The sequence below is a fragment of the Grus americana genome, chromosome 2 (assembly GCF_028858705.1).
Source record: "Grus americana isolate bGruAme1 chromosome 2, bGruAme1.mat, whole genome shotgun sequence".
In the NCBI taxonomy this organism is placed as follows: Eukaryota; Metazoa; Chordata; class Aves; order Gruiformes; family Gruidae; genus Grus; species Grus americana.
The window spans coordinates 48,110,867-48,134,085 of NC_072853.1; the positions used below are offsets into that span (position 1 = coordinate 48,110,867).

The 23,219-nt window shown below is 37.0% G+C and overlaps 1 protein-coding gene across 4 annotated transcripts in view; it reads left to right on the forward strand.

Annotated features, from left to right (window-relative positions):
- TRAPPC8 (trafficking protein particle complex subunit 8) overlaps window positions 1–22,669 on the forward strand; it is a 54,796-nt gene extending 32,127 nt beyond the window's left edge. For 2 of the 4 annotated variants that reach the window (XM_054815753.1, XM_054815755.1), the window contains 12 exons: window positions 1,027–1,184; window positions 2,250–2,692; window positions 5,792–5,939; window positions 7,236–7,332; window positions 8,213–8,281; window positions 8,397–8,437; window positions 10,134–10,319; window positions 10,774–10,875; window positions 18,307–18,354; window positions 19,774–19,919; window positions 20,624–20,713; window positions 21,624–22,663. In XM_054815753.1, coding sequence (XP_054671728.1) covers window positions 1,027–1,184; window positions 2,250–2,692; window positions 5,792–5,939; window positions 7,236–7,332; window positions 8,213–8,281; window positions 8,397–8,437; window positions 10,134–10,319; window positions 10,774–10,875; window positions 18,307–18,354; window positions 19,774–19,919; window positions 20,624–20,713; window positions 21,624–21,858 — 1,763 coding nt within the window. In that variant the 3' untranslated portion in view covers window positions 21,859–22,663. Of the gene's footprint in view, window positions 1–1,026; window positions 1,185–2,249; window positions 2,693–5,791; window positions 5,940–7,235; window positions 7,333–8,212; window positions 8,282–8,396; window positions 8,438–10,133; window positions 10,320–10,773; window positions 10,876–18,306; window positions 18,355–19,773; window positions 19,920–20,623; window positions 20,714–21,623 lie in introns of all 4 variants that reach the window. The other 2 variants (XM_054815756.1, XM_054815754.1) reach the window with 2 other exon arrangements.
- The last annotated feature ends 550 nt before the right edge of the window (window positions 22,670–23,219 follow it).

Sequence of the window (23,219 nt, forward strand, 5' to 3'; positions counted from 1 at the left end):
ACTAAATTCTAGTGTTTAATGTTTGACTATTGTGATGCAAGGCCTTCCTTCAGGTAAGGATGTAGAAACAAGGGAAGCAACTGGAATAACAAAAGAATGAATTGGCACCTATAGGAATCCCACAAGAAAGGAACTAACCTCTGCCAAACCCATACTTATTGTTCCTTTTAAATCTGTAGAAATTCTGAAACGATTAAAAAACCCCAAAATTTAAATACTCCATCTATGCCATGTTGAATCTGTAACAACTTTCATTGATGCTTTTGCCATTCATTGTTCTTCTGGGTCTTTTCACTTTGTTAGCTTTCAGCTTTTGTCTATTATTGCACTGAAGTTCTTTGCATAGATGCCCAAATTTATATTTGGCTGATAGAATTATTTTTTTAGCATCTTGACTATTTTTATTCTCTTTCCTTTGTATTAACGTGAGAGTGGTTTATTGCATGTTACTTGATCTGTTTTGTTGAGTAATTCATCTGAAACTGTCTCTCACAGGGAAAATATAGTTGTTGGAGGAAATGGGGATTAAAGCACATGTTTGAAAGTGTTTAAAAGAAATAATGAAGCTTGGTTAGCTGTCCATGAACTGGAAACCTTTGGAATAACAAACATTTGGAGAGTGGTTTTTGAAGGGGAAAAAAAAGTTTTAGATGACTTTTCCAGTTTGGCAGAAATTGGGAAAGGAAATAAATATATCACCTTCATGCTCTGCCCTGCATGCTGCTCCCCCCTGGTCTTCCCCCCCCCCCCCCAATTGTAGTCAAACTATTAAAGGGCAGAGTACTAAGTCCGCAGTAATGGATAACCAGCTGTCTGAACTTGCAATAGCAATGTGTTATGTGTGACAGTAAGCTTTGAATATTCCTTTGTCAGAGATGCTGCTTAATCAATGAACACTGCGTGTGTCCAATAACAGAAAAATCAAAATTATTTTTGAGATTGGGTAGGCGGCTTTGGATCACTTCTCAGAAAAAAGTTAGAAATCATTTTAAAAAGAAAAATCATACCTTAAAAAAATTGTTTCAGGAAAGTTTGTCTCCAATGGGCTATCTGTACGAGGACGACAAGATTTAGAAATCCAAGGGCCTCGACTTAATAACACAAAAGAAGAAAAAACATCTATTAAATATGGACCTGATCGACGTTTAGATCCCATTATCACAGAAGAAATGCCTTTGTTGGAGGTATGTAGTTACTTTCTATTGGCAGTTTTGGGTAAATAGCTGAATCCAGAGCTTAAGTATAATTCTAACAATGAAGTCTTAAACTTTGTTAATGCCTGAATCTTTCCAGTTAATTTCTTGTCTATCAGTGCTGAACTTGTGTGCGGTTTTTTCAAGTGAAACTTGAAGCCTCCAAATCAATATCCTTCTGAAATTGTTGTATTCCCTTTAGAATTCTAGTTGTTAACAGCTTTTGTAGCCAGATTTCAAGGTGTGGGGGGAGCAGACAAAAAAAACCTTTTTTTTTTCTGTTCACTTGCCGTTCATCTAGAGTAGTTCAAGTTAGTTAATATAAAACACAGCGGTTTTCCTTACTAGGGTTATTAAAATGGTCTAACTGGTTAATGACAACACTCTATGGAATAGAATAGGCTATTTCAGTTGGAAGGGACCTACAACAATCATATAGTCCAACTACCTGACTACTTCAGGGCTGACCAAAAGTTAAAGCATGTTATTATGGGTGGTGTCCAAATGCCTCTTAAATACTGATAGGCTTGGGGCATCGACCATCTCTCTAAGGAAGCCTGTTCCAGTGTTTGACCACCCTCTTGGTAAAGAAATGCTTCCCAATGTCAGGTTTGAATCTCCCCTGATGCAACTTTGAAGAAGGGCAAGATGAAATGAAATTGTGCCAGAGGAGGTTTAGATTGGACATTAGGAAAAATTTCTTCACTGCAAGAGTTATCAAGCACTGGAACAGGCTGCCCAGGGAAGTGGTTGAGTCACCATCCCTGGAGGTATTTAAGATGTGTAGATGTGGTGCTTAGGGACATTGTTTAGTGGTGGACTTGGCAGTGCTAGGTTAACGGTTGAACTTGGTGATCTTAAAGGTCTCTTCCAACCTAAACAATTCTATGATTCCCATGTGTCCCGGGAGAAAAGGTCAGCAGCTCCCTCTCCACTTCCCCTCCTCAGGAAGCTGTAGAGAGCAATATAGCTTAAATATGTTTGTTTGTTTTCATGCCCGTTCCTAACTTGGCTCAACGTTCAGGTTTTTCTTTTCTCCTGTTCTCTCCCATACAGGTGTTCTTTATAAATTTTCCTACGGGGCTTCTCTGTGGAGAAATCAGAAAAGCATATGTAGAATTTGTGAATGTAAGCAGGTGTCCTCTTACCGCACTGAAGGTTGTGTCCAAGCATCCAGAATTTTTTACTTTTGGTGGAAATACTGCTGTTCTAACGCCACTAAGTCCTTCAGCTTCTGAAAACTGTAGTGCTTACAAGACTGTTGTGACAGATCCTACCTCTGTGCGTACAGCACTGTTATCTTCGGCTTCTTCTGTAGACTTTGGGGTTGGCACAGGAAGTCAGCCAGAAGTAATACATGTCCCACTTCCTGATGCTGTTCTTCTTCCTGGAGCTTCAGTGCAGCTGCCAATGTGGTTACGGGGACCAGATGAAGAAGGTGTTCATGAAATTAACTTTTTGTTTTACTATGAAAGTATTAAAAGACACTCAAAAATGTGGTAAGCTTTTATCTACTTTTTTCTGTCATACTTATTAGACACATTACAAACACTGTAAGCATAAGTGTAAATCTTTCTGAATTTATCTCAATTGCTGTGATGGTGTAAAAGTGGCCTTTTATCTGCTATTCTAGGCAATAATTTCTTCTACTATATAATCTGATTTCCATATGAAATTATATAGCCTATACTGCTTCCATCAAAATGGCAATTATTAAAATAATTTAATAGGAGGGAAGGCTAATGGAATGCTGTTAATACAAACTCTATTCATATTTAGTTTCTCTGGAAGCATGTCTTTTTGAGGCATGGGGGGAAGAAACACATGACTTGATTGTTTTGTAATATACAAATTGCTTTGAATGAAAGACTTTGTTGTTAGCTAAAATGTGGTTAGCAATTGTATTCTGATGAAAGTTACTCTTTGGAGGTGTTAAATACCAAGTTTGACTTGCATGCTGTTGTATAGTTCCTTGTAGGACCATCTTGAGATAGTGGACAGTCAAGTTTGACACCACAAGCTAACAAATAGTGCTTTCTTTGAACTTCACTTGAAAGGTAGCAAGTTGACTTTTGTCACTTATTCCCAAGTCCCAGCCATGTCCCAGGCTAAGGGGAGAACTTTTTTGAGAAACATGTTCTTTAAAGACTCTGGGGTGAATAGGTCTTTGTTCAGAAAGTGAAGAGGTTAGCCTTCAGGAAGCCTTAGTGTAGCAATCTAGCAAACAGCCAAATTCAGAAATGAAGACTGTCTCTTTTTACTCCTCTCTTTGATGCTTGTGCAAATACTGTTTTTACATCGCTGCCTTTCGGATGTTAGAGTTCATACCTAGAGCTGAGAAAAAGTTGCAACGGGCTTTGTCTCTGTTTAGTTTTTAGCCCACTAAGAATACTGGCCACAGACTTATTAAATGTTACTGTTTAAACTTCTGGGAGAAATTTATTATGGAGCTGTGTATGCTGGATTTGTTTGTCTGGAGAATGTGTCTGCCCACCTTAAGCAGCAATGCAGACTAGGAGGAGTGGATATGTAATCAGGGCTGAGGACATGGTGTTGTGGTTTCACCTCAGCTGGCAACCAAGCACCACACAGCCACTTGTTCACTTCCCTCTCAGTGGGATGGGGGAGAGAATCAGAAGAGTAAAAGAGAACTTGTGGGTTTTGGTAAAGACAGTTTAATAGGTAAAGCAAAAGCCATGCACACAAGCAAAGCAAGACAAGGAATTCACTCACCGCTTCCCATGGGCAGGCAGGTGTTCAGCCATTTCCAGGAAGGCAGGGCTCCATCATGCATAATGATGACTTGGGAAGACAAATGCTGTCATTCCCAATGTCCCCCTCTTCCCCCAGCTTTATCTGCTGAGCATGATGTTATATGGTATGGAATATCCCTTTGGTCAGCTGGGGTCAGCTGTCCTGGCTGTGTCCCCTCCCAATTCCTTGTGCACCTCCAGCCTGCTTGCTGGTGGGGTGGGGTGAGGAGCAGAGGCGGCCTTGGCTCTGTGTAAGCACTGCTCAGCAGTAACAAAAACATCCCTGTGTTATCAACACTGTTGTCAGCACAGATCCAAAACACAGCCCCATACTAACTATTGTGAAGAAAATTAACTCTATCCCAGCCAAAACTGCCTGGTCTCTAGATAATCAGGATGATGGTGGGGAGCAGGGCTGCTTCAGATCAGCTCTAGTCACATGAACTGAATGTCAGCTTGTGGCTGGAGGTTGTTTTCCAAGCTAGTTCTGAGAAAGAAACCATGTTCATGTGCTCTGAGACTGCCCCGTAATGTAAACCAAATCAGAGTAAGTTGGTCAACAGAGTGGATCAGTAGCATATTCTTGAAGTCAAAGTAAAAGTCTTGCAAATGCACCCTTTGTTTAGATTTTTCTGTAGTTTCTGAAATGCCAAAATTAACTTTTCATTTGGCTTTAAGCTATTCTGTAAGAACAGGGAATTTGTCCCCCTGCAAGGTATTTATTTTCTTCCTTTTTTTTAACAACAGAACTTATTTCTCCACTGAGTTCATAGTATTCATGTTCATAGTACTTAAGAAGTGAGGTATTTCAGAGATGGAAGATAGTCGTTTGGGGAATATATTTTTTCCCCTGTATTGAAGATTCTAGGGGAACTTAAGCAATGTGATCTTGTTTAACAATACTCTTTGTAGACTGAGCATAGCTTTTAAATCTTCAAAAAATTATTTGTACCACTTAAGCTATACAGACATCTCTATATCTGTCTGAAGATTAACTGCAAAACTGTTAAGTTTGTGACATTATATGAAGTAGAGTTCAGGAAAGCACTGATTTCCCCTCCCCAAACAAGTATCACATGGTGTTTCGACATAGTTAGTAGGTAATGCGTATCAAATTTTTACATGCCTCTAATATTTCCAAGTGGAATTTATGGTAACACAGACTTCTACATGGGAAAAGCTCATGTGTCTTGATGGTGTCCAAGAATGGAAGATGACTCATCTTTAGAAAACCAGGAAGATAACTTTTACAAAGGGCTTTCTGGCCTGGAGCTTGAGCATGTCTGGAAGAAGGCAGAGTAGCAATGGTTCTAGAAGTAACCTTTCAAGATTCTTGGTTCATGGGAATTTGTTGAATGCAATGGTATTCTGTTTAAATGCTTTTTAATAAATGTTTATGCAGGAGATGTGACTAGCTAGTGGGTCTTTTATGGTTTATTTACTTAAAAACTCTGTTTTCCAAGCACGTAGTGGAAATAAAAAGCTTAATGATGTTCCTGTGCCAATATATGCCTGCTTGCTTTCCCTGTGCCATTTGTTTTACATGAGAAATATTTCTGATGTATTTTTTGTCATGGTAACATATGAACCTTTTTCTCCAGTATTTCAAACTGGCTAAGAGACTGCATGTTTGAACAGTAGCTATCCATGCAGCATGATTGTTAAAAATACAGTTTTGATAAGAAACTAAAAAAGAAAGTGTCTCTTCTCTGGTTGAAAGGAATAAATTGTCTAATGACCCTTAATATTGAGAACAAACATAAAAATTAAACTTCTTGATGACAGGTTTTGGACAGCAGTCTGGTTGTTCAGAATGTCTTTTTTTCTTCTTCCCCTCCTTCCTAGTCATAGAGTATTAAGGCACACTGCAGTTATTTGTACTAGCCGGTCTCTGCAAATTCGAGCTACTGTGTGCAGAAGTAATGCACTGGAAGATGAAGAAGGCAGAGGGGACAATATGTTGGTATTCGTGGATGTAGAAAATATCAATACTGTAAGTTCTTATTTTTAATAATAATACTGTTCTAAAGCTCAGCAGATGTATGTCACCAGTAGAACCAAGCTTTTTTTACAATTACTTTTTACTAAGTAAACCATGCGTATTTAATCATTCCAGTTACTGTTGGAAAGAGAGCACTAACATTAAGTTATATCTCAACTCTCTGTGAAAGTCTGCTATAACTATTGCTACCCTAAGCAAATTCCAGTACTGTGGTTTGAAGTCCTTTTTTTGTTTTAGGAAGATTTATTCCAAATTCATGAATGTTCTTGATGATCTCAAGTTTCAAGATAGTTCTGAATGACACAATCTCTGCTTCCTGCAACATTTCTGTGAAAGCACTGGTAGAATTAGTGGTAATGTGAAGGCAAAACTTAAGCTCCATCTTGAAGAAAGCTTCTATGTTTACATTTATTACCAGATTCTAAAAGACACTTTTGTAAATATAATCCAGATACAGATATGTCTGTTGTGATCTGTTGACCTAACAAAGCAGATGAAAATATTTCAGTTTGTCATATTACGCTAATTTAATTTACTCATTTTTTTGGTAAAGCTGCTCCCATTTTTTCAACCACAAAGCAAGGTAATTGAATCCTCTGTTTAAAGAATTCCTAGACACTTAGCTGGTAGTGGAATCACTGAGCTAATTTGTCATTTTGTTTTAAAGGTGTGTACACTCTGGGGTTTTTTTCAGCTACTAAAGTGAATATTGTCTACTCCTCCTTTTGAGTAGGAAGGAATGTTTTAAAAAGTACTTAACAAGTTAAGATAACATTGTGTGAGACTTAATTTTCCACTACCACCTCACACTTTCCAAGAAAGGAAACCAACCCCAAAAGCTACTTTTCATTGTGCATATATGTAAAAAAAAAAAAAAAAAGTTCTTGAATTTCTGAGATGTATGACCTAGCAATGTTCCTAAAGTAATCTTGGAAACTAAGTGGCTTTGCAGACAGTGTTCTGCACTGCAGTTAAAAGCCTAGGTTTTATTATAGTCATCTTAATCTAAAATACTAGCTTGTGGGTTTATTTCTGGGGGATCTTTGTTTTCTATTCATGTGGCTTTTACTGGAATTGAAGGTTGCTGTGAGCTGGGACAGTTGTTTTACCTTACAGTGGGTCTTAAATCTCTTCTTGTCTCTCCTTAGTACTGTATTATGCATGGTGTGAATAATGAGTTAAATTAAGATTCTAACAGTGCCACCTCGCAATGAACACTTACTATGCAATGTAGAACACCACAATAATGATTGATCTTATTTGATATAACTTTTGTCTCTTCCTTAGAGTGAGACTGGTGTTAAAGAATTTCATATAGTGCAAGTTTCAAGTAATAGCAAGCACTGGAAGCTTCAAAAATCTGTTAACATCTCTGAAGACAAAGGTGTGTATCTTTATCATCAATAGGATGACAAGTCTAGCTTCTGCCTGAACAAGAACAGTTAAAAAAATCCTACAAGGAGTTGAATTTGGCTTTCAGAATGATTTCTAAAAACTTTGTCCCTTTCAAACATACTGCAGCCCTTCTTTTGTTAGTGTTTCAAGAAAAGTATATTGAGAGATAACTTTCAGACTTCATTAATTTTAAAAATGGACTTTACTTACAGGTAAATTATTTCTGTGAGGTAGAAAAATCCATGTCTGGGTTGGCTGATAACTTGCCTCACAAGAAATATTTCAGTGTTCCTTTACTTTTAGTTATTTATATCAGTGTTAAATTTAACTAATCAACAGAATATTTAAAAAGTGCTCCATTTATTAGAAATATGCCAAAATTGCTACTGCTGTATCCTGCCTTAACTAATACAAACTGCGAACTTTTGAGAAGGCTAACTATCCTAGGCAAAAAGTGCTGTTACTGTGTCTAACAAATGTTATCCTTACTCGTATACTGACATTTTATGTACTTAAAAATTACTCAAGGCATGTATTTCTCTTGTATTAATATTGAGGGTAAGCCAGTCAGATAAACTGAATCTTTCATCTTCTGTTCCTTCTATGTATTTCCTATATGTATTATGGCTCAGTTCCTGCTCCAGAAGTAGATGGAAGGGGTCATCAGAAGATGGATCTTCTCTGCTACCGTGCATTCTCAGAAAATGCATCTTCTTTACTATCATGCAGTTGCTCTGCTTGATTAGTTATGCTTCTTGAGTATTGTCTGTGTTTCTTATTTGTGAACTTTAAAGGCTAACTTTTGGCTAACAAGGAAGGACTCTGATTATGTTGAGAGGGAAAAAAATCTTGGAACGTTTTTCTTTCAGATACTAAACTTGCTAGCAGAGAGAGAGCGAAGTTATGCTTTAAAGCAGTAAGATGCAAAAACTCAGAAGGTAGGTTCTCTCCTGAACGTGGTAACTTTTTGAACAAAATGCTATTTGGATGCTGTATGCTGAAGTTGTGACTTCTCACGATGCTGAAACGATGCCTTCTCTTTTTATCCCTTAGAAAATTACACATTTGCAGACATTGTCTTTGGAAATGAACAGGTAGGTGAACTGGTGCGACTGCATATTTTGTCTTGTGCAAGGTATCCTGGTCATGTGAAAGTCTTTTTTTAAAATATAGAAATGGGAACGGTGCTTTTATAGTTGGGAAGTTGAGTTTTGCTCAAAGCTGTTGGTCTTCCAGGTGAGTGCTCTCTTTTTTTTTTTTCTTTTTGAAAGAAGACAGTAAGGCTGGTGGATAGTCTGGAATCTTAAGTTCTGAACTCCATGGTTGAAATATTTTGGGAGCACATTGCGATGCTAACTTTTTTGCTAATCTTTTTCCTTCCTTTCCAACTCTTCAGAGCAGTTCTTTTGAATATTTTCCAGCCCTCTAGTTTTCTAGTAGAGATCTGTGGATGTCAGAATCTTGTTCTATTGTTTTTTAGAAATTTAGAAATTAAACTTCTAAATTTAATTTAGAAAATTAAAAATTCTACAGCTTATTCAAAAAATAATCTGGAAACCTCTAATTGGATGTACGTACCAGAATTTCAAAACTACTAATTTAGATTGCAGTCAGTTCAAGGAGTCTATTTCTTTGATTTTTCATAAATTTTAAGATTCTAGACTACCATGCTCTTTTAATCTTTTTAAACACACAGGTATTGTCTGAAGAAGAATCTTTTTAGCAAATGAGCTTGGTACAGTGAATCCTTTTTCAAAACCTGAGGAAAGTAGGCCACTTGCATCAGATCAGAAATCTACATTAACATAGTGGATTTAGTTAGCTGGAGGTCAGATTGTTTATTTTATGCTGAGTGTACATTTTCCATATACGTATCCAGCTTTCAAAATCCAAAGAAAACCTACTCACTGCCATTTCATTTTATAGGCATATAAAATGGAGTTAAGACTTAAAATCTGAGGTAGATGATCCCTCTTTGCATTTTTTTTTTTAAGTTGAATGAGCTGCATGAACTTCAGCTTTCTTGTAAGAAAATATTCTCTGATGAGGAGGGGGGCCTCTCTCTAGACAGTTACTCCAAAAGCAGATTGTTGTCTCCCTGGGTGTGAGTATTCTACTAATGCAACAATTAGCAGCTCTGCAACAGCATATACTGGAAAGGGAGGGGATAGGAAGCTAAAGTTTCTTACTTGTCCTGCTGTCTTCAAGTATTATTGCTGTTGGTCTTAAAACCACTGTTTCGTTATCAAGCTTTGGTGCTGGAAAAGCTCAGAACAAATGATGACAAACTTGACAAATAGTACAGTACTTCTGGCTGTACCACTTACACATGGAGAATATGCTGTGCAATCTATTATTTTTTCTATTGCTACCAAAATGCATGTTTCTAACTTTGATAAATAATTCTAGCTAACCTGAGTAAAATATTAATAAGCAGTAATGACTTGTATGCGAGTTTGAGTTAGACCCTTCAGCGCTCTCCACTACGCTTGAGATATCACAGTAGGCTGTCCAGTGTTAATAATCGAAGCCCTTATTTCCAAGTTTGGTATTTGTAGTTTTAGGTTAATAATCTATAGCTCTGTTTCTCTATGTTACCTTAGACAGGTAGGGCTGATCTCTAACAGGGCAAGCATGGAAATCCAAGATGTGTGGCACCCTGTAGGTTTGCAAAGGGAAGCAAAGCAACATAATGGAACTGAAATACTACAATGATGAGCTGTGTTAGAGCAACTTGTGTCAGCTTGCATCCTGTTCTGAGAGTACTCTTTCTTGCTTTTTTTCTTGCAGATAATAAGTTCAGCCAGTCCTTGTGCAGACTTTTTTTTTCAAAGCTTATCCTCCGAATTTAAAAGAATACATATGCAGTCTCATACTCATGCATCTCAAAGGGCTGTGAAACAATCATTTGATGAGACAGTCCGATTGATACAAAGATGCAGTGAAGTTGATTTGAACATTGTTGTACTGTGGAAGGTATGTATGGTTGTGGTCTTTGTGGTAATTTGGCAATGAAATATGACTGTTAGAAAATAATGTAATATGACATCCTCAACTTTCAAGAGTACTCATACAAAATTTATGGATGAAATTTTTTTCTGAAAACAGGCAAATGAACTAAAATAGTGTCAAGAAGCAAAGACAGTTTTAATAGCTGTTACTGTAATAAGTATGTTTAAGTGGTTTTACATTACTCTGGATGCACTCAGTTCTTAGAAGCTCTCCTCTTCAGAAGAGAAAATTCTGAAGTCTTAAACCAAGAGATTTGTTAATGCTTACTTTTATCATAGAACTGTAAGAGTGACCCAGTCTGCTTTGAAGAGGATCTCATTTACCAGAATGCAAATATTAGGTAGTAGTACAGTAATTCTGTATTATGAAGCTTATGATAGTTTCTGGTCTGCTAATGTCTTTGTATTATATTCTGTAGGCATATGTTGTGGAAGACAACAAGCAGCTCATTTTGGAGGGCCAGCATCATGTTGCCCTTAATACAGTTGGGAAGGAGGCTTTTTCGTTTCCTCAGAAGCAGGTAATCTAGTGCAAAGTTTTACTTTACAATTGCTTCTTTCCCAAAATAGACTCAAGGTGTTTTCTTGTAAATAAGTGGAGTCACTTTAAGTGCTTTTGTAGAATCTAACATCTGATATGTGTTATTACTAAATTCAGACTGACTGACTGACTTCAAATTTGATTAGTCATCTATATTAAAATAGCTAGGCTCAGTTTATAGATGAGAAAAGCAATACACAAGTAAGTATACTGCTGCACAGTTGTTGGAGTAAACTGTTCTGTGATATTTCAGGGTAGAACTAGGAGTTTATTAATAGTATTAAGTCAAAGTTAATGATTATTTAATGAGAGTTAATAGTAATATGGTGGAATTATTTTTGAGTGTTAGAAAACCAATTTTATAAATTCTTCCACTATACACAACTTAAATGAAGACCTTTAGTGTAAAATGTTAGAACAGCAGAAACACTGGAGCAGATAAAAAGGCATTGAAAGCTCTATTGGAATTGATCAACTAATAACATATTATTTCACTTGAACTTTATAGCCTATTTGTTCAAAGAAGATAGCATCTGTAAGAAACTGGTGGATGTCTCTTGGTACACGTATCAGTAAAAACTATGGAAGCTATAGATAAATTTCTGTAAAAAGGTCTATGCTAGCTGCAGTTCATTTGTGTGAAGAAGACTAATGTGCAAAATAAAAAAGGAGAAACAAGTCTTGTACTTGTTTAGTCTTCTGCTGAGCAGTACACTGCTGATCCTGCTTGCTTTGGTGCCATTCTCACTGTTTTTACCAATGTTGCAAACATCATATATAGCTTTTATTGAGCTGTTACTCAAAGTTGCAACAAGTATTACTATACACTAATTTTGTCAAGAAAACAATATAGGACAAGTGTGTATTTCTATACATATCATGCTATAATGTAAGTAGTGAATTACTCTGAAGCTGTGCACTTGTCTTTGGTTCATAACCCTTTATTTTTACATCATTAAGATGATTTTTCCATTTAGTTCTTTGTGCTCTGAAATAAATGAGAATAGATTGAAAGGGGTGTGTAGTTTGGGCTAAACTGGCTGGTGTTCATTAGTACTGAAAAATAGGAAAAACTTAAGTTCTGATGTCTGAAGACAATTTTTTCACTTATACCCTCCTGCCCCAAAAAAAGCCTTTGCGCGTGTGGGCTCAAGCTATGCTTAGCAATATTAGGCTGTATTGGTCTAATGACAACTGCCCACTCTGGTATTATCTTTCCTGTCTTCAGAAAAGTAGATCACACTGTAGGCATCTGCAGTTACTAGAGAAAACACTGTGAACTTCTGATCTCATTGTGGTCTCGTTCTAGCCAATGGGTGGGAAGAGAAGTAGGAATGAATCACCTCTGCATCCTAAAATAAACAAATGACTGAACATGCTAGGGATAGAAACTTAGATTTCTTGTTGATGGCACTGGAGCTGTAGTTGTCTGCATCAAATTCAGTTTCAAATTAAAAGAAATGAATCCTGCCATAGCAACAAGGAGGATCTAAATGTACTCTCAGTTTGTTTTGAGGAATACATGCTACTATAATAGCATTCTCTGCCTATAATCTGTGGCTCATTAATTGTTATTATTACAACTACATTCAAATAGATGCTACATGGATTATTGTATTCACTTTCTTCAGCATAAGGAACATACTTCCTTTGAAGCGTTCTGTACCTTGGTTGGAAGCAAAAATGCATCTGTGTTGTCATGCAGTTGAAATCTGGTATAAGAGTAATGGTGGCTGTTTTTAATAAATGTGTAAATTCCATGTCCTCATGGTAACCAAAGCCCACATTTAAACTTTGAATTTTAAGAATCTGTAATCTCAGGACTGCTAAGGATTGAGAAATTTAATGTGCTCATGTACTACTTTTTTTAATGGGCACTCTATACTGTGAGGAGAATAAACTCTTCTGAGATGGGAGGTGAGGTATAACAAATTAAGTGATTTGAGACTTTGCAGCAGTTTACTTTGTTCACTCCACATCTAAGAATTAAAAGAATCGCAAAAATAGGATAAAATGAGGCTAGGTAGAGAAAATAACATAGTTAATCTATTAAGGATTGCATATTGTCTTGTAATTTTAATGCAAGAGCAAGATAATTCAACAAGCAGTGAAAAGCTCAGGGGTGGGGTGGGGAGGGAGGGGAAGTCCCAAACTCAAACATTACTTGTAACTTAACATTTCCAGTGTATAGTTTCAAGACTTATATAACTTACTCTGTCTTGTAAATATTTACTTCTCCAAGGCATAAACAGAGTTGGAAACTCTAGACTATTCCTGAATGTCTTGTGCTGGCAGTATAGAAGTTAGTTGTTTTCTGTGGTCTAGACAGCAGAGGGAGATGGAGATGTGTGGTTTTTAGCAATGCATGTTGGTTACCTGTTCTTAAATCCTAAAGGGCTGCTCAGATGTGGAATAATTGACTAATTTGCAGATTTTGAACAGGGTGTCACCTGGGATGCAAGAGTCTGCTCCCTGCATTTTTTGCTGTGTTCTATTTGCTGCTCTTCAGCAACTTCCTTCTTGACTAGAACTGCTTCTGCTTCATGCTGTTGCAACCAGCATAGGATTTTTTGTGTCTGTGTGGCAATACAGCCACTCCCAACCAAGAACAGTCTCACAGTAGACATGGAGAAAACAGGAACAAGATTTCTCTCTGCACTCCCTTTATTTTTTTTTTTTTTAGCCCTCTGAGAAATGACTCAAATCTGAGCTGAATTCGTCAAATAACTGTGTTGAACAAAATAAGATAGATTGCTTTATATTTTGGTAAAATTCTATGTACTGCTTTGTCAATTATGGTATAGCTCAGACTAATTCTTTGCTAGCTTTTAAGGATTTAGTTTGGATTTATAGAAGCTTCTAGAACTGTTCAGGGAAACAAAGCTGCAGTAAAGCACTGTAGTAGAAGAGCAGTAGATCTGTATTCATTGGCACTGTTACTGTAGATGGGTAGTTGGGTGCACTAATACAAAGTCATCTTTATCGTATGTCTAAGCTAAGATGCTAGACTGCTGACTGAGATGCAGGGACCGGTGGCTACTTGTGCTGGATTTGTTGTGGAACATGTAATGCATGTAGCAGGGACGTGGAATGGACAGCAGGATGCGCTTATTCCTGTATCATAGTAGCATAACTTGCCATAGTATTTGATAAAATTAAGATAAAACTTTTGGTTTCTATAAAGCACAAGGTATTGGGATTTGGAGGAGGCTTAAAATCTCTGGCTAGAATTTCTGTATGTACCCACATAAAAAGAAGGAAAATAACATTAAAATTATGTGCAAACTTTGCTTGGATGCTCAAATGCATGTGCTGCCTTTTCTTCCCATGTCCAAAATAGAATTACAACTGCTAACCTTTCATTCCAACCAAGACAATGTCAACTGTGACTTTGAAGCTTACTGGTTTTCTGTCACTGAATACAATTTCTTTTTTTTGTTTACACTACAGGGTTTTTCATTTAACTACATAGCACTGCTTTTGAGCATAGGTTACTGGACAGTGATTATCAGGTGATATGACGAACTGCTTACATCTTTATGTAGAACATCCTTATGTTCTACGAGTTTGGAATCATAACACATACTATGCTGAAGGAACACTTAGAGTATTGACTCTGAAGCATTTTTGTTTCATATAGAAAGCTCTCTGGATAATATGGAAAACATTTATCTTCCTGTCCTTTCTCTCATTCGTATTTTTGAAAAAAATGGCCTTTAGCAAAGGCTGGGAAAAATGCTAAATATAGTCTATTTCCTTGAATTGGAAACCCAAAAGGTGCCACAAAGTGATGCATTCTAGGCACTAGCAACAATATATGAAGAATAAATCATCTAAAGTGTTAATAAAGTGAATGGGTCTGAACAGATGTGTTAGCAGTAGCTGTTTGAGTCCAAATAGTAAAAGCCTCACTAATAAAATTTAGGTGGGTATTTGTACCAGCTAGGTTGGGTTTTTTGTGGTGGGTGTGTGTGGTGTGGTGGTGTGGGGTTTTTTTAGTTTTGTTTTTTTTACGATGATACTGCTATGGGTTCTGTTTCTTTTCTGTGACCCGTTTTCAGGAATCAGGTTGTTTTAACTGAAGATGAATTTACAATTGCATCCAAAATACAGCTCTTCTGTCTCTTGTTTTTGATCTCTCTAAATTAGTAAAAGGACAAAAACTTAAAATACTTTAAACATCCAGTCACAGTCAGGGCTGTTGATCAATATTATTTCTTATTATAGAATCTTTAAGGTTGGAAAAGACCTTTAAGATCAAGTCCAACCGTCAACCCAACACCACCATGTCTACTGAACCATGTCCCGAAGTGCTGTCTCCCATATTTTTCTAATCTGGCGAATTCAATCCAAAAGATTTCAAAGGAAAAACACAGTGTAATATGGTGGGATGGAAGTACTAGTGTGGGGCTGGGGCATTTCCCACACTTGCGATTGGCAAAGACTTCACACCGATGGAAGGCAAGAAGCAGCCTAGTAGAGTAGAGGCTTGGCCCTTGGGCATGCTGACATGCTGGGAATAGTGCATCCATACTTCTGAAACACATAAGCATGTGAGTGTAAACTTAGCTTTGACTGAAGTCTAGATGAGATAAAGTGTCTGAGTGTTTTAGATCAGGTATGCTTTTTTAAAGAGACTATCCCCATGTACAGCCCTCTGTTTTCATTGTGAAGTGGTTTTGTAACCCACAAAGTGGATATCTTCCAGGCAGAAGTAATCCAGGTACGCTCCAGGACTGCACATGATGTGCTGTGCTGCTCGTTTAGTCCTGTGGATTAGACCAGTGCTAGCTCAAAGTAAAATTCGTAAAACGCATATAGCATGGATGCAGGCTTTTGGCAGTGTTGCACTTCAGAGATGATAACTTTTAGTAGTGCTGCTTCTTAATGTAGATTGTGAACTTAGTGAGGCAGCAATAGTTTGGTTTGAAGTAAAAAATTTTTTAAAGGTAGGAGAGGATAGGGTTTAAATAAAGTTTATTTTTCCTAGTAGTGAATTACTGGAAGTGACACCTTGTGCTAGTTAAGACTTTTTTACAGAATATGTGGGGAGTAATACTTGAATCAAACACAGATTGTTGGAACGGATTTAAGACTTTCTTTAAACCAGCTTGGTGAGGGGAAAGCAAAATTCTTAAGGTTAACATCAAGAGCCAAAGTGTAAATTTTCACACTGTTATATGAATTAATGTACCAGTTACTGTACCAATTTGAGAGGACTGGCTTACGTTGTTGTCATGAATAAAATATTCCAAATAGCTGAAAAATTGTATCTGCTGCTTTACTCACTGATGGACTGCAGAGCTGATGATAATATTTGTGCTTTCAAATGCATTATTATTGGTGTCTTAGTAAAATACTGTTCTTGGAGTTGTCATTTCTGTAGTTAGGAGCTAGAATGAATATGGATGAGTTGCATGGTGAAAGAAACCAACTTAAAACTGAGGTTTTAAAATGGGAGTTCTCCCATCTAAAATGGGAAATGGAGAAAGACACATCACTTAATATCTCTTCATCTCACTCTTACTCTGTTGCTTTCATATATTCTGCTTTTAGTTATGCTTAGTGTTGTTCAAGAGTTTCCTGTTAAGGTTTTCTTCATGCTGTGAATATTGGTCCTTCATACTTGACTGAGCATGCTAATAATCCTTCTGACTACATGTAACTTGTGATTTATGGGGCAAATGTGCTGAATTTCCATACAACTTGGAAATCAAATTGTGGTGGTTAATTTTTTTTCTGGTATGTTTAAGAGCACATTGACCCAGTCATTGAGAAGATTGTTTTTGAAATTGAAAACTTTAAGTTGTTTAATATTACATAGAAAAATCCTTTAAAATGACTGCATGTGAAGGTACCATCACTTCCTTTCCATCAGATGGAAAGGAAGAACTTTTCCATTTGAAACTACATTTGAAGAGATTAAAGAATATATTATGGGCAGACCTGTCTATTACATCTATGAGATAATGGAAAAGGTGCTTTGAATGGTATAAGTTTTGACTTCTCTGACTTTTAGCTTAGTGCAGTTGCAGGAGATACCTAAAACTAATGTGAATGACTAATGTGCAATTTCAGAAGTGTAAGGAGGGATAAAATACTGCTTTGTTTCAAAGTAGCAAAGCATCAGACTCTAAAACTCTAGGCTTTTTTGTAATTACTGAATAAATGAAGATGTGGAGATTATTTTACTTGGAACAGTAAGCTTGTGTCTAGTTTTAAGTGTATTTGTTTGAAACTGGCCTTTGTAGATGGTTTTGAACAGGAAAAATCTTTCTGAAAACAGAAACAACTTTCCTAGCACCAATTGCACTGTTTGTAGCTCTTAGAAAGCAACAGTGGGGGCAGTGCAGTTCTGTGCTACTGCGTGGTGCATGTTTCTAGTCAAAACCTGAAAGACTTAAAAATGCTGCTATAAAATTTAAAACAATAACAAAAAAGACTTCCCCACTCTCCGACCCCCCGTACAGCTCTCTTAAATGCTTCTTATGGTGAAGGCTCTTACATCCAAGCTTATCTGTATCTCTGCCAGTATGTATGGATGAGACCTTCAAATTACACCTTAACCATTTTTTTAAAGGGAGCATCTTAACCATTGTTGTGGTCGTCTTATATGCAATATGTGGTGCTTGCTGTTTACTGGAGCCTGTGGCATTCCTGGAGGCTTTGCAGGGAGCCATAATGGGTCAATAAGCAGACTTTAGGTGTCCAAACTTCTTGGTTTTCCCTTTAAAAGCACAATACTCCATTTGGGCTGGTGTTCCGGGAGTTCAGCAGCAAAATACCACCTGTTTAATTCTGAGATTTGTTTTACTTTGTTTCTAAGTATAAATAACCAAAAGTCTTGAGGCTGTTATCTGCTTGATTGCATATTCTTGAAGGAAGAGTACAGACGCCCAAGTAGGTATGGGCATCTTTTTTTGTAGCCTTGATCCGATTTCCCAAGCTCCAGAGTAGGGCAGGAGTTTAATGCCTCCTTAAACTTAGTATTTCTTACTAGCTGTTTCTAGGTAGCTCTCTGATCTGTATGCACATCATCTTGGTTACCATTCGGAAGTGCTTAATTCTCTCTGGAACCTTTAGGTAAGAGAATCATGTACTAAATGTCATGTCTTAGCCTTTGTTCTAGGTATACAATTACAAAAAAAGCCTAGACTTTGAGCAGCTGAACTTGGAGGCAGACTTTTTTTCTGAATCTGACACCCAGAGGCTGGCTGGAATTAAGGCTTAGCTCTATGATGGTAAATGGTTAATCTTACTGCTTTCCAGTCCTTCAACAGAGATGTCATATTAGAACTAAAGGTTTGAAATAGTAATGGCACTCTGCACTTTCACCAGTAAATGTTCCTGCTGCATTTCGTGATGTTCTTGTCTATTTGTAGAGATAAACCTTCGTATTTGTCTTTTGTAGGGTTTAAAAAAAATACTCGGGAATTCTGATTGGGAGGACTTGGAACAGGTAATTGACTCTAGGTCAAATTACAGTGTGTAGGATATTGATATGTGGTTGAAGAGGGCATTGAATAATTGGTTGGACTGTAATTTGAGGGGAAAGATCAATTTAAATGAAAACCTATAATCTCATCTCTGGTGTGTTTCATGCTGTCAATTTTCATCAAGTTAGATACCCATAGGATAGGCTGGAAATCCCAAAATTCGTTCAATGCTTAAAATATATTTCATTGTTACTGTGAAATACTCCCCCCCCCCCTTCTCAAATTACTTTTTAAGAAAACTACTTTTCCTTTTGAGAGGAAAGAATTGCAAGCCTGATAAAACATTTGATGTCTTCCTGGTATTACCAGCACAGGCAAACAGTGACTGAGATGTTCGTGTGTATTGCAGAATGCCCAGTGTGTCCATTATTTTGAGTCAGTTTTTGTTGCCTATAGTATTTCTTTTCAATTTAGGTACAATCCATTACCCTTAAAGGAAAAGTATTACTTTGTTACACTGTACTGACTTATTGGTGGCTTTTAAAAATCTTCTTTCACATGCCTTTAGTAGTCAGTCACACTTATTGCTGCAAATTCTTTTTTCTTCTAAAGGTGGACTTTTTGCAGAATAGATTCATAAGGGAATACTAGAAAGCAGCCCCTTCCAGAATAAATCCTCGCAAAACAGATTAGATGATGTTGGACAGAGTTACAGTAGTGCTGTAATGCTGGGCCAAATGCAGCCTGATTGCCTCATTTGGTGTTGCATCTTTCTGCCTCATCTAATTTCTTCTGCTTCAGAGATTGATTCTGCCCACAGGGTTAGGATGAATCCCAAGTAGTGTGTCAGTGCTTGACTTGGGCTTTCAGCTGGGGACAAAGGTAACTTTTGTATCTGCAAGAGCTTGCTATACAATTTTTAAGATACTCTGCATTATTAAATCCTTCTGTCATTGTTAGCATGTTCCTATAAACTTCTGTTTGCTTTACTTTGGATCTGTTTTGGGAAACTTGGGTATTGGCTTTCCTGCTGTGAACTTCCCAGGGCAGGTGATGGATTTTTTTTTTTCAGGTACAGCTGCTGAATAGGGAACTCTGTAAATGCTGTCCCTTTCTCTTAGAAACAAAACCAAACACTAACAAACCACTGCAACAATAGCATGCTTTTGTGACACTTGCTTGGATAGTGTTTTCATAAGCAGCTGTGAAATCTGTATCAAAAGAAGGTAACAGATAAATCATACCAGTTCAGTTCCTCATCTAGCAGGCTTAAATACAAAACACGTTGGAAAAAACTGTAAGTTTCATGATGCTGTAGACTTATTTCCCTGAAGTTATAGTTCATAATGGAAAATTGTAGCTTCTGTGACTGGATTTCTTGTGTTGCATTGCACAGTACCTTATGTCAATATTTTAAATGTCATTTTGAATTTGTGTTTCAGGAATTACCAGAAATGGTTCTGTTAAAGTTTTTTCGACCAGAAAACACACCAGTACCTGCAAGACCAACACCAGAGCAGCTTTCTAATCTTATCAAGACAAGTCTTCATTATCCGGAGTCTTTCAGTCATCCTTTTCATCAAAAAAGGTTAGTGCAACGCTTTCTTCAGAAACTTTCGAAATATCGTTAATTTGACGTGAATTCTGTTGAGAGATGTTATGTGGATTATGATACAAAAGGTAAGTCTAGTATGTAAGGGTGCCTGTGAATATCTTGAGGTCTTTCTTGCTGTAGCATTATCTATAAAAACATACTAATTGTGAACAAGCAGTATAGCAACTAACTGTATTAGTTTTATTCAGGGTAAAGGCTTAAATTAACACTAAATGTGTATGTGCTGTCCCATTTGGGCACTGTTCTGGCTAAAACTTTAGGCCAGATGCCAGCAATTCCTCCACAGGAGGCACTGCAGAAGAAAAGGATATTGGCACAGTGTGCTGAACAGTGGTTCAGAGAGTAGCTTCCCATTCTGAAATGTCTCTTGTCATACCTTAGTTTACAGGAAAACTACTGTTACTATTTATGCTTTTGCTAGCCTTTCTCAGCTGGCCAAAGGAAGGTGGTAACTTCAATTGGCTCAGTTGAGCCAATGCTGTTTGCCTCAATAGCTTTTATTATAAGTAACTCTAGTCAATGTAAGTATATTGCTATGTACACTGACTCTTGTGTAATAGACAGCTACATGTTAATTTTATATTACTTGAAGTTTATCGTAACTATTTAAGAGTACAATTAAGACTATCCAGAGTAAGTCTTTTTTCCTTTTACTATGGAACTATTTCTCTTCACAGCCTCTGTCTGGTACCTGTCACTCTCCTACTTTCCAATTGTTCCCAGGCTGTTGTAGACGTGATGATTGATTTGAGGCATAAAACAACAAGGTAATGTGTGAATGTGAATAAAAAAAAATATTTTCTGAGAACACTTCCTAGTTTTGGGGAGTCTTGTAATTTTTTAACTGTGTTGAATGGCTAGAATAGGACTTTTTCAACAGTGGTTTCTTTGAAAGAATGGAAGGTGATAAAGGCTTCATGCAGTCAAGTGGGAGTCTTCAGTCAGTGTTCAATTGTACTTTGCTTCTGACTATTGCTAAGACAGGACCTTGAATTGTGACTCTTGAATAGTTAAACACTGCAGATCTTTTCTAGGAAAGTGAAAATGCTTTTGAACTAGTGAAATACAAGCTTCAGCAAGCTTACCTTATTAAACATACATTGTTGGGCTTTCATTTTTAAAATATCAAGTCATTTGTAGAAAACAACTTTTGAGTTTAAACAACTTCCTCCTCTGGCAATTTGGCTTAGTATAAAATGTCATAGAACCTTCGCTATTTTTAAGACCTCCCCTAGGTTTAACAGCTGATTCTTACGACTGGCTTTTTGCTTAGAACTGTAGTATTATGTGCAAATCTATTACTACTGAGGAATGTTTTGTGAATTGCTTCTAAAAGTTCTGCTAAGGATTTCTGTGGGAGAGAGAATTCAGTACCATGATACACCATTGTTAATTTTTCAACTTCTGTTAAAACAAGGCAATTAACACACGTAATTCAGGAGACACCCCTTGTGTCCTGTCCACTCTCACATCTAGAGGTTGCCAGAAGAGTAACTTAAGTTCCCAATTCCTGACTTTTCAAAAGACATTTTCAGAAAGCATAAACAGGCATATCTTTGTAAGGGGCCAGTGATGGACACACAGTGCATTCTGAAATCTTGGGAAAACTTGAGGTTGGAGGGAATCATGTAAACTGCTTCAAATGCAGAGAAATAACATTGTTACCTTCTTTTTCAGCCCAGAAGCGCTAGAAATCCATGGATCTTTTACATGGCTTGGGCAAACACAGTACAAGCTTCAACTTAAAAGCCAGGAGGTCTATAGCTTGCAGCTGAAAGCTTGCTTCGTTCATACAGGTGTCTATAATCTTGGAACCCCCAGAGTATTTGCCAAGCTAGTGGACCAAGTTACTTTGTTTGAAACAAGTCAGCAGAACTCCATGCCTGCACTGATTATTATCAATAATATCTGACCACTTCCTGGAAAAAAAAAATCACACTAAAAGACAAAATAAATGGGATTCTTTTCTTATATTGCTGGTTGACATTTTGCTGCAGTTTTTGGAAATAGCACCTCAAACATCTAACTTGTTACTAAAGATTGTGTAGAAAATAGCAAAATACTGAGATGACTTGTCAATTTGTTTCTCAATGCAACGCACGTTGGACTGAAAATACGGTTATCCTTTTATAATGTATTTCTTCTCTGGTAATTAAGATATTCATAACACAAAATACTCTTTAACTCCAGATCTGAACATATTTGTATGTCCTATGCCCTGTCAAAAATGCAGCTTGACTGCTGTTACAACTTCCAGCATGGTGTGTATAATATTTGTGGCTGTATTAGGATATGGTTCAGGAAGAAACCCTCATTGGCTTTTTCCTATCTGAAGCCATTAGTCATGATAAATCCCAACCTTACTGTGAAGTTCAATAAGGTCTCTCAAATCCATTTCTGTTTCTCAGTCTTTCTTTAGTCTAAAATTTTGTTTTGAGTTTCCATGTTTATGGAAACTGGTGACCTTTCAAGGTTTACATACTAGTCCTACCTAAGGTGTTGAAAAAAAATTTTCTTCAACCAGTTTGAGTATTTTTCTCATTCATCTCAACACAGAATGCACTATTTCACAACCATGAGATTGTCATCTAAATTGTCACTTACTTTATTATGTAACTATAACAATTGATCTGTTTTAAAAAAATCTACTCAAGATTTTCAAGAAATGTATTATATTTATAACAAATGTACTGTAAATAGAATAAAACATACACCATATTCACTGTATGGGCTTGTGGCCTTTTTTCTTTCCTTTTTATACAGCTGTAGCAATGTACAGGTGCTGATACTGTGTGTGTGTATATATATATATTCTGTACTGTTGGCCCTCTCTGCTCAGGTGAAGTTCCTGTGCTGTTGCCGTACGTGGAAACTTGTAGCAGCTGCTGTATTTGCCTTTTTGAGTTCTCATCCAGTGTTCCCAGGTACAATGCTGAATTCAGGTGTCTGGGAAATCTCAATTAGTTGATGTGTGCTGGGGATTTTTAATTTGAGTAGTAGCTGCTGAATGTAGGGAAGGCTGTGTGAAGCAATCGAGTGCAGTAAAACAAGTTAGGAGTTATGGTTTATGATGGGTTAGCTGAGTACAAGGAAAATTGAACAGCTAAAGAGACCTAGGACTCTGACAGCCTGCTCCATCTCATGGCTGCAGGAATCTCCTTTATAGGACACTGGCTTATGAAACAGTACATTTGCCTTCAGATGCTTTTTTTTTTAGGTAAGGTTTCTAACTTTACTCATATTTAGTACTACTGTATGACTGTCTCAAGGGCT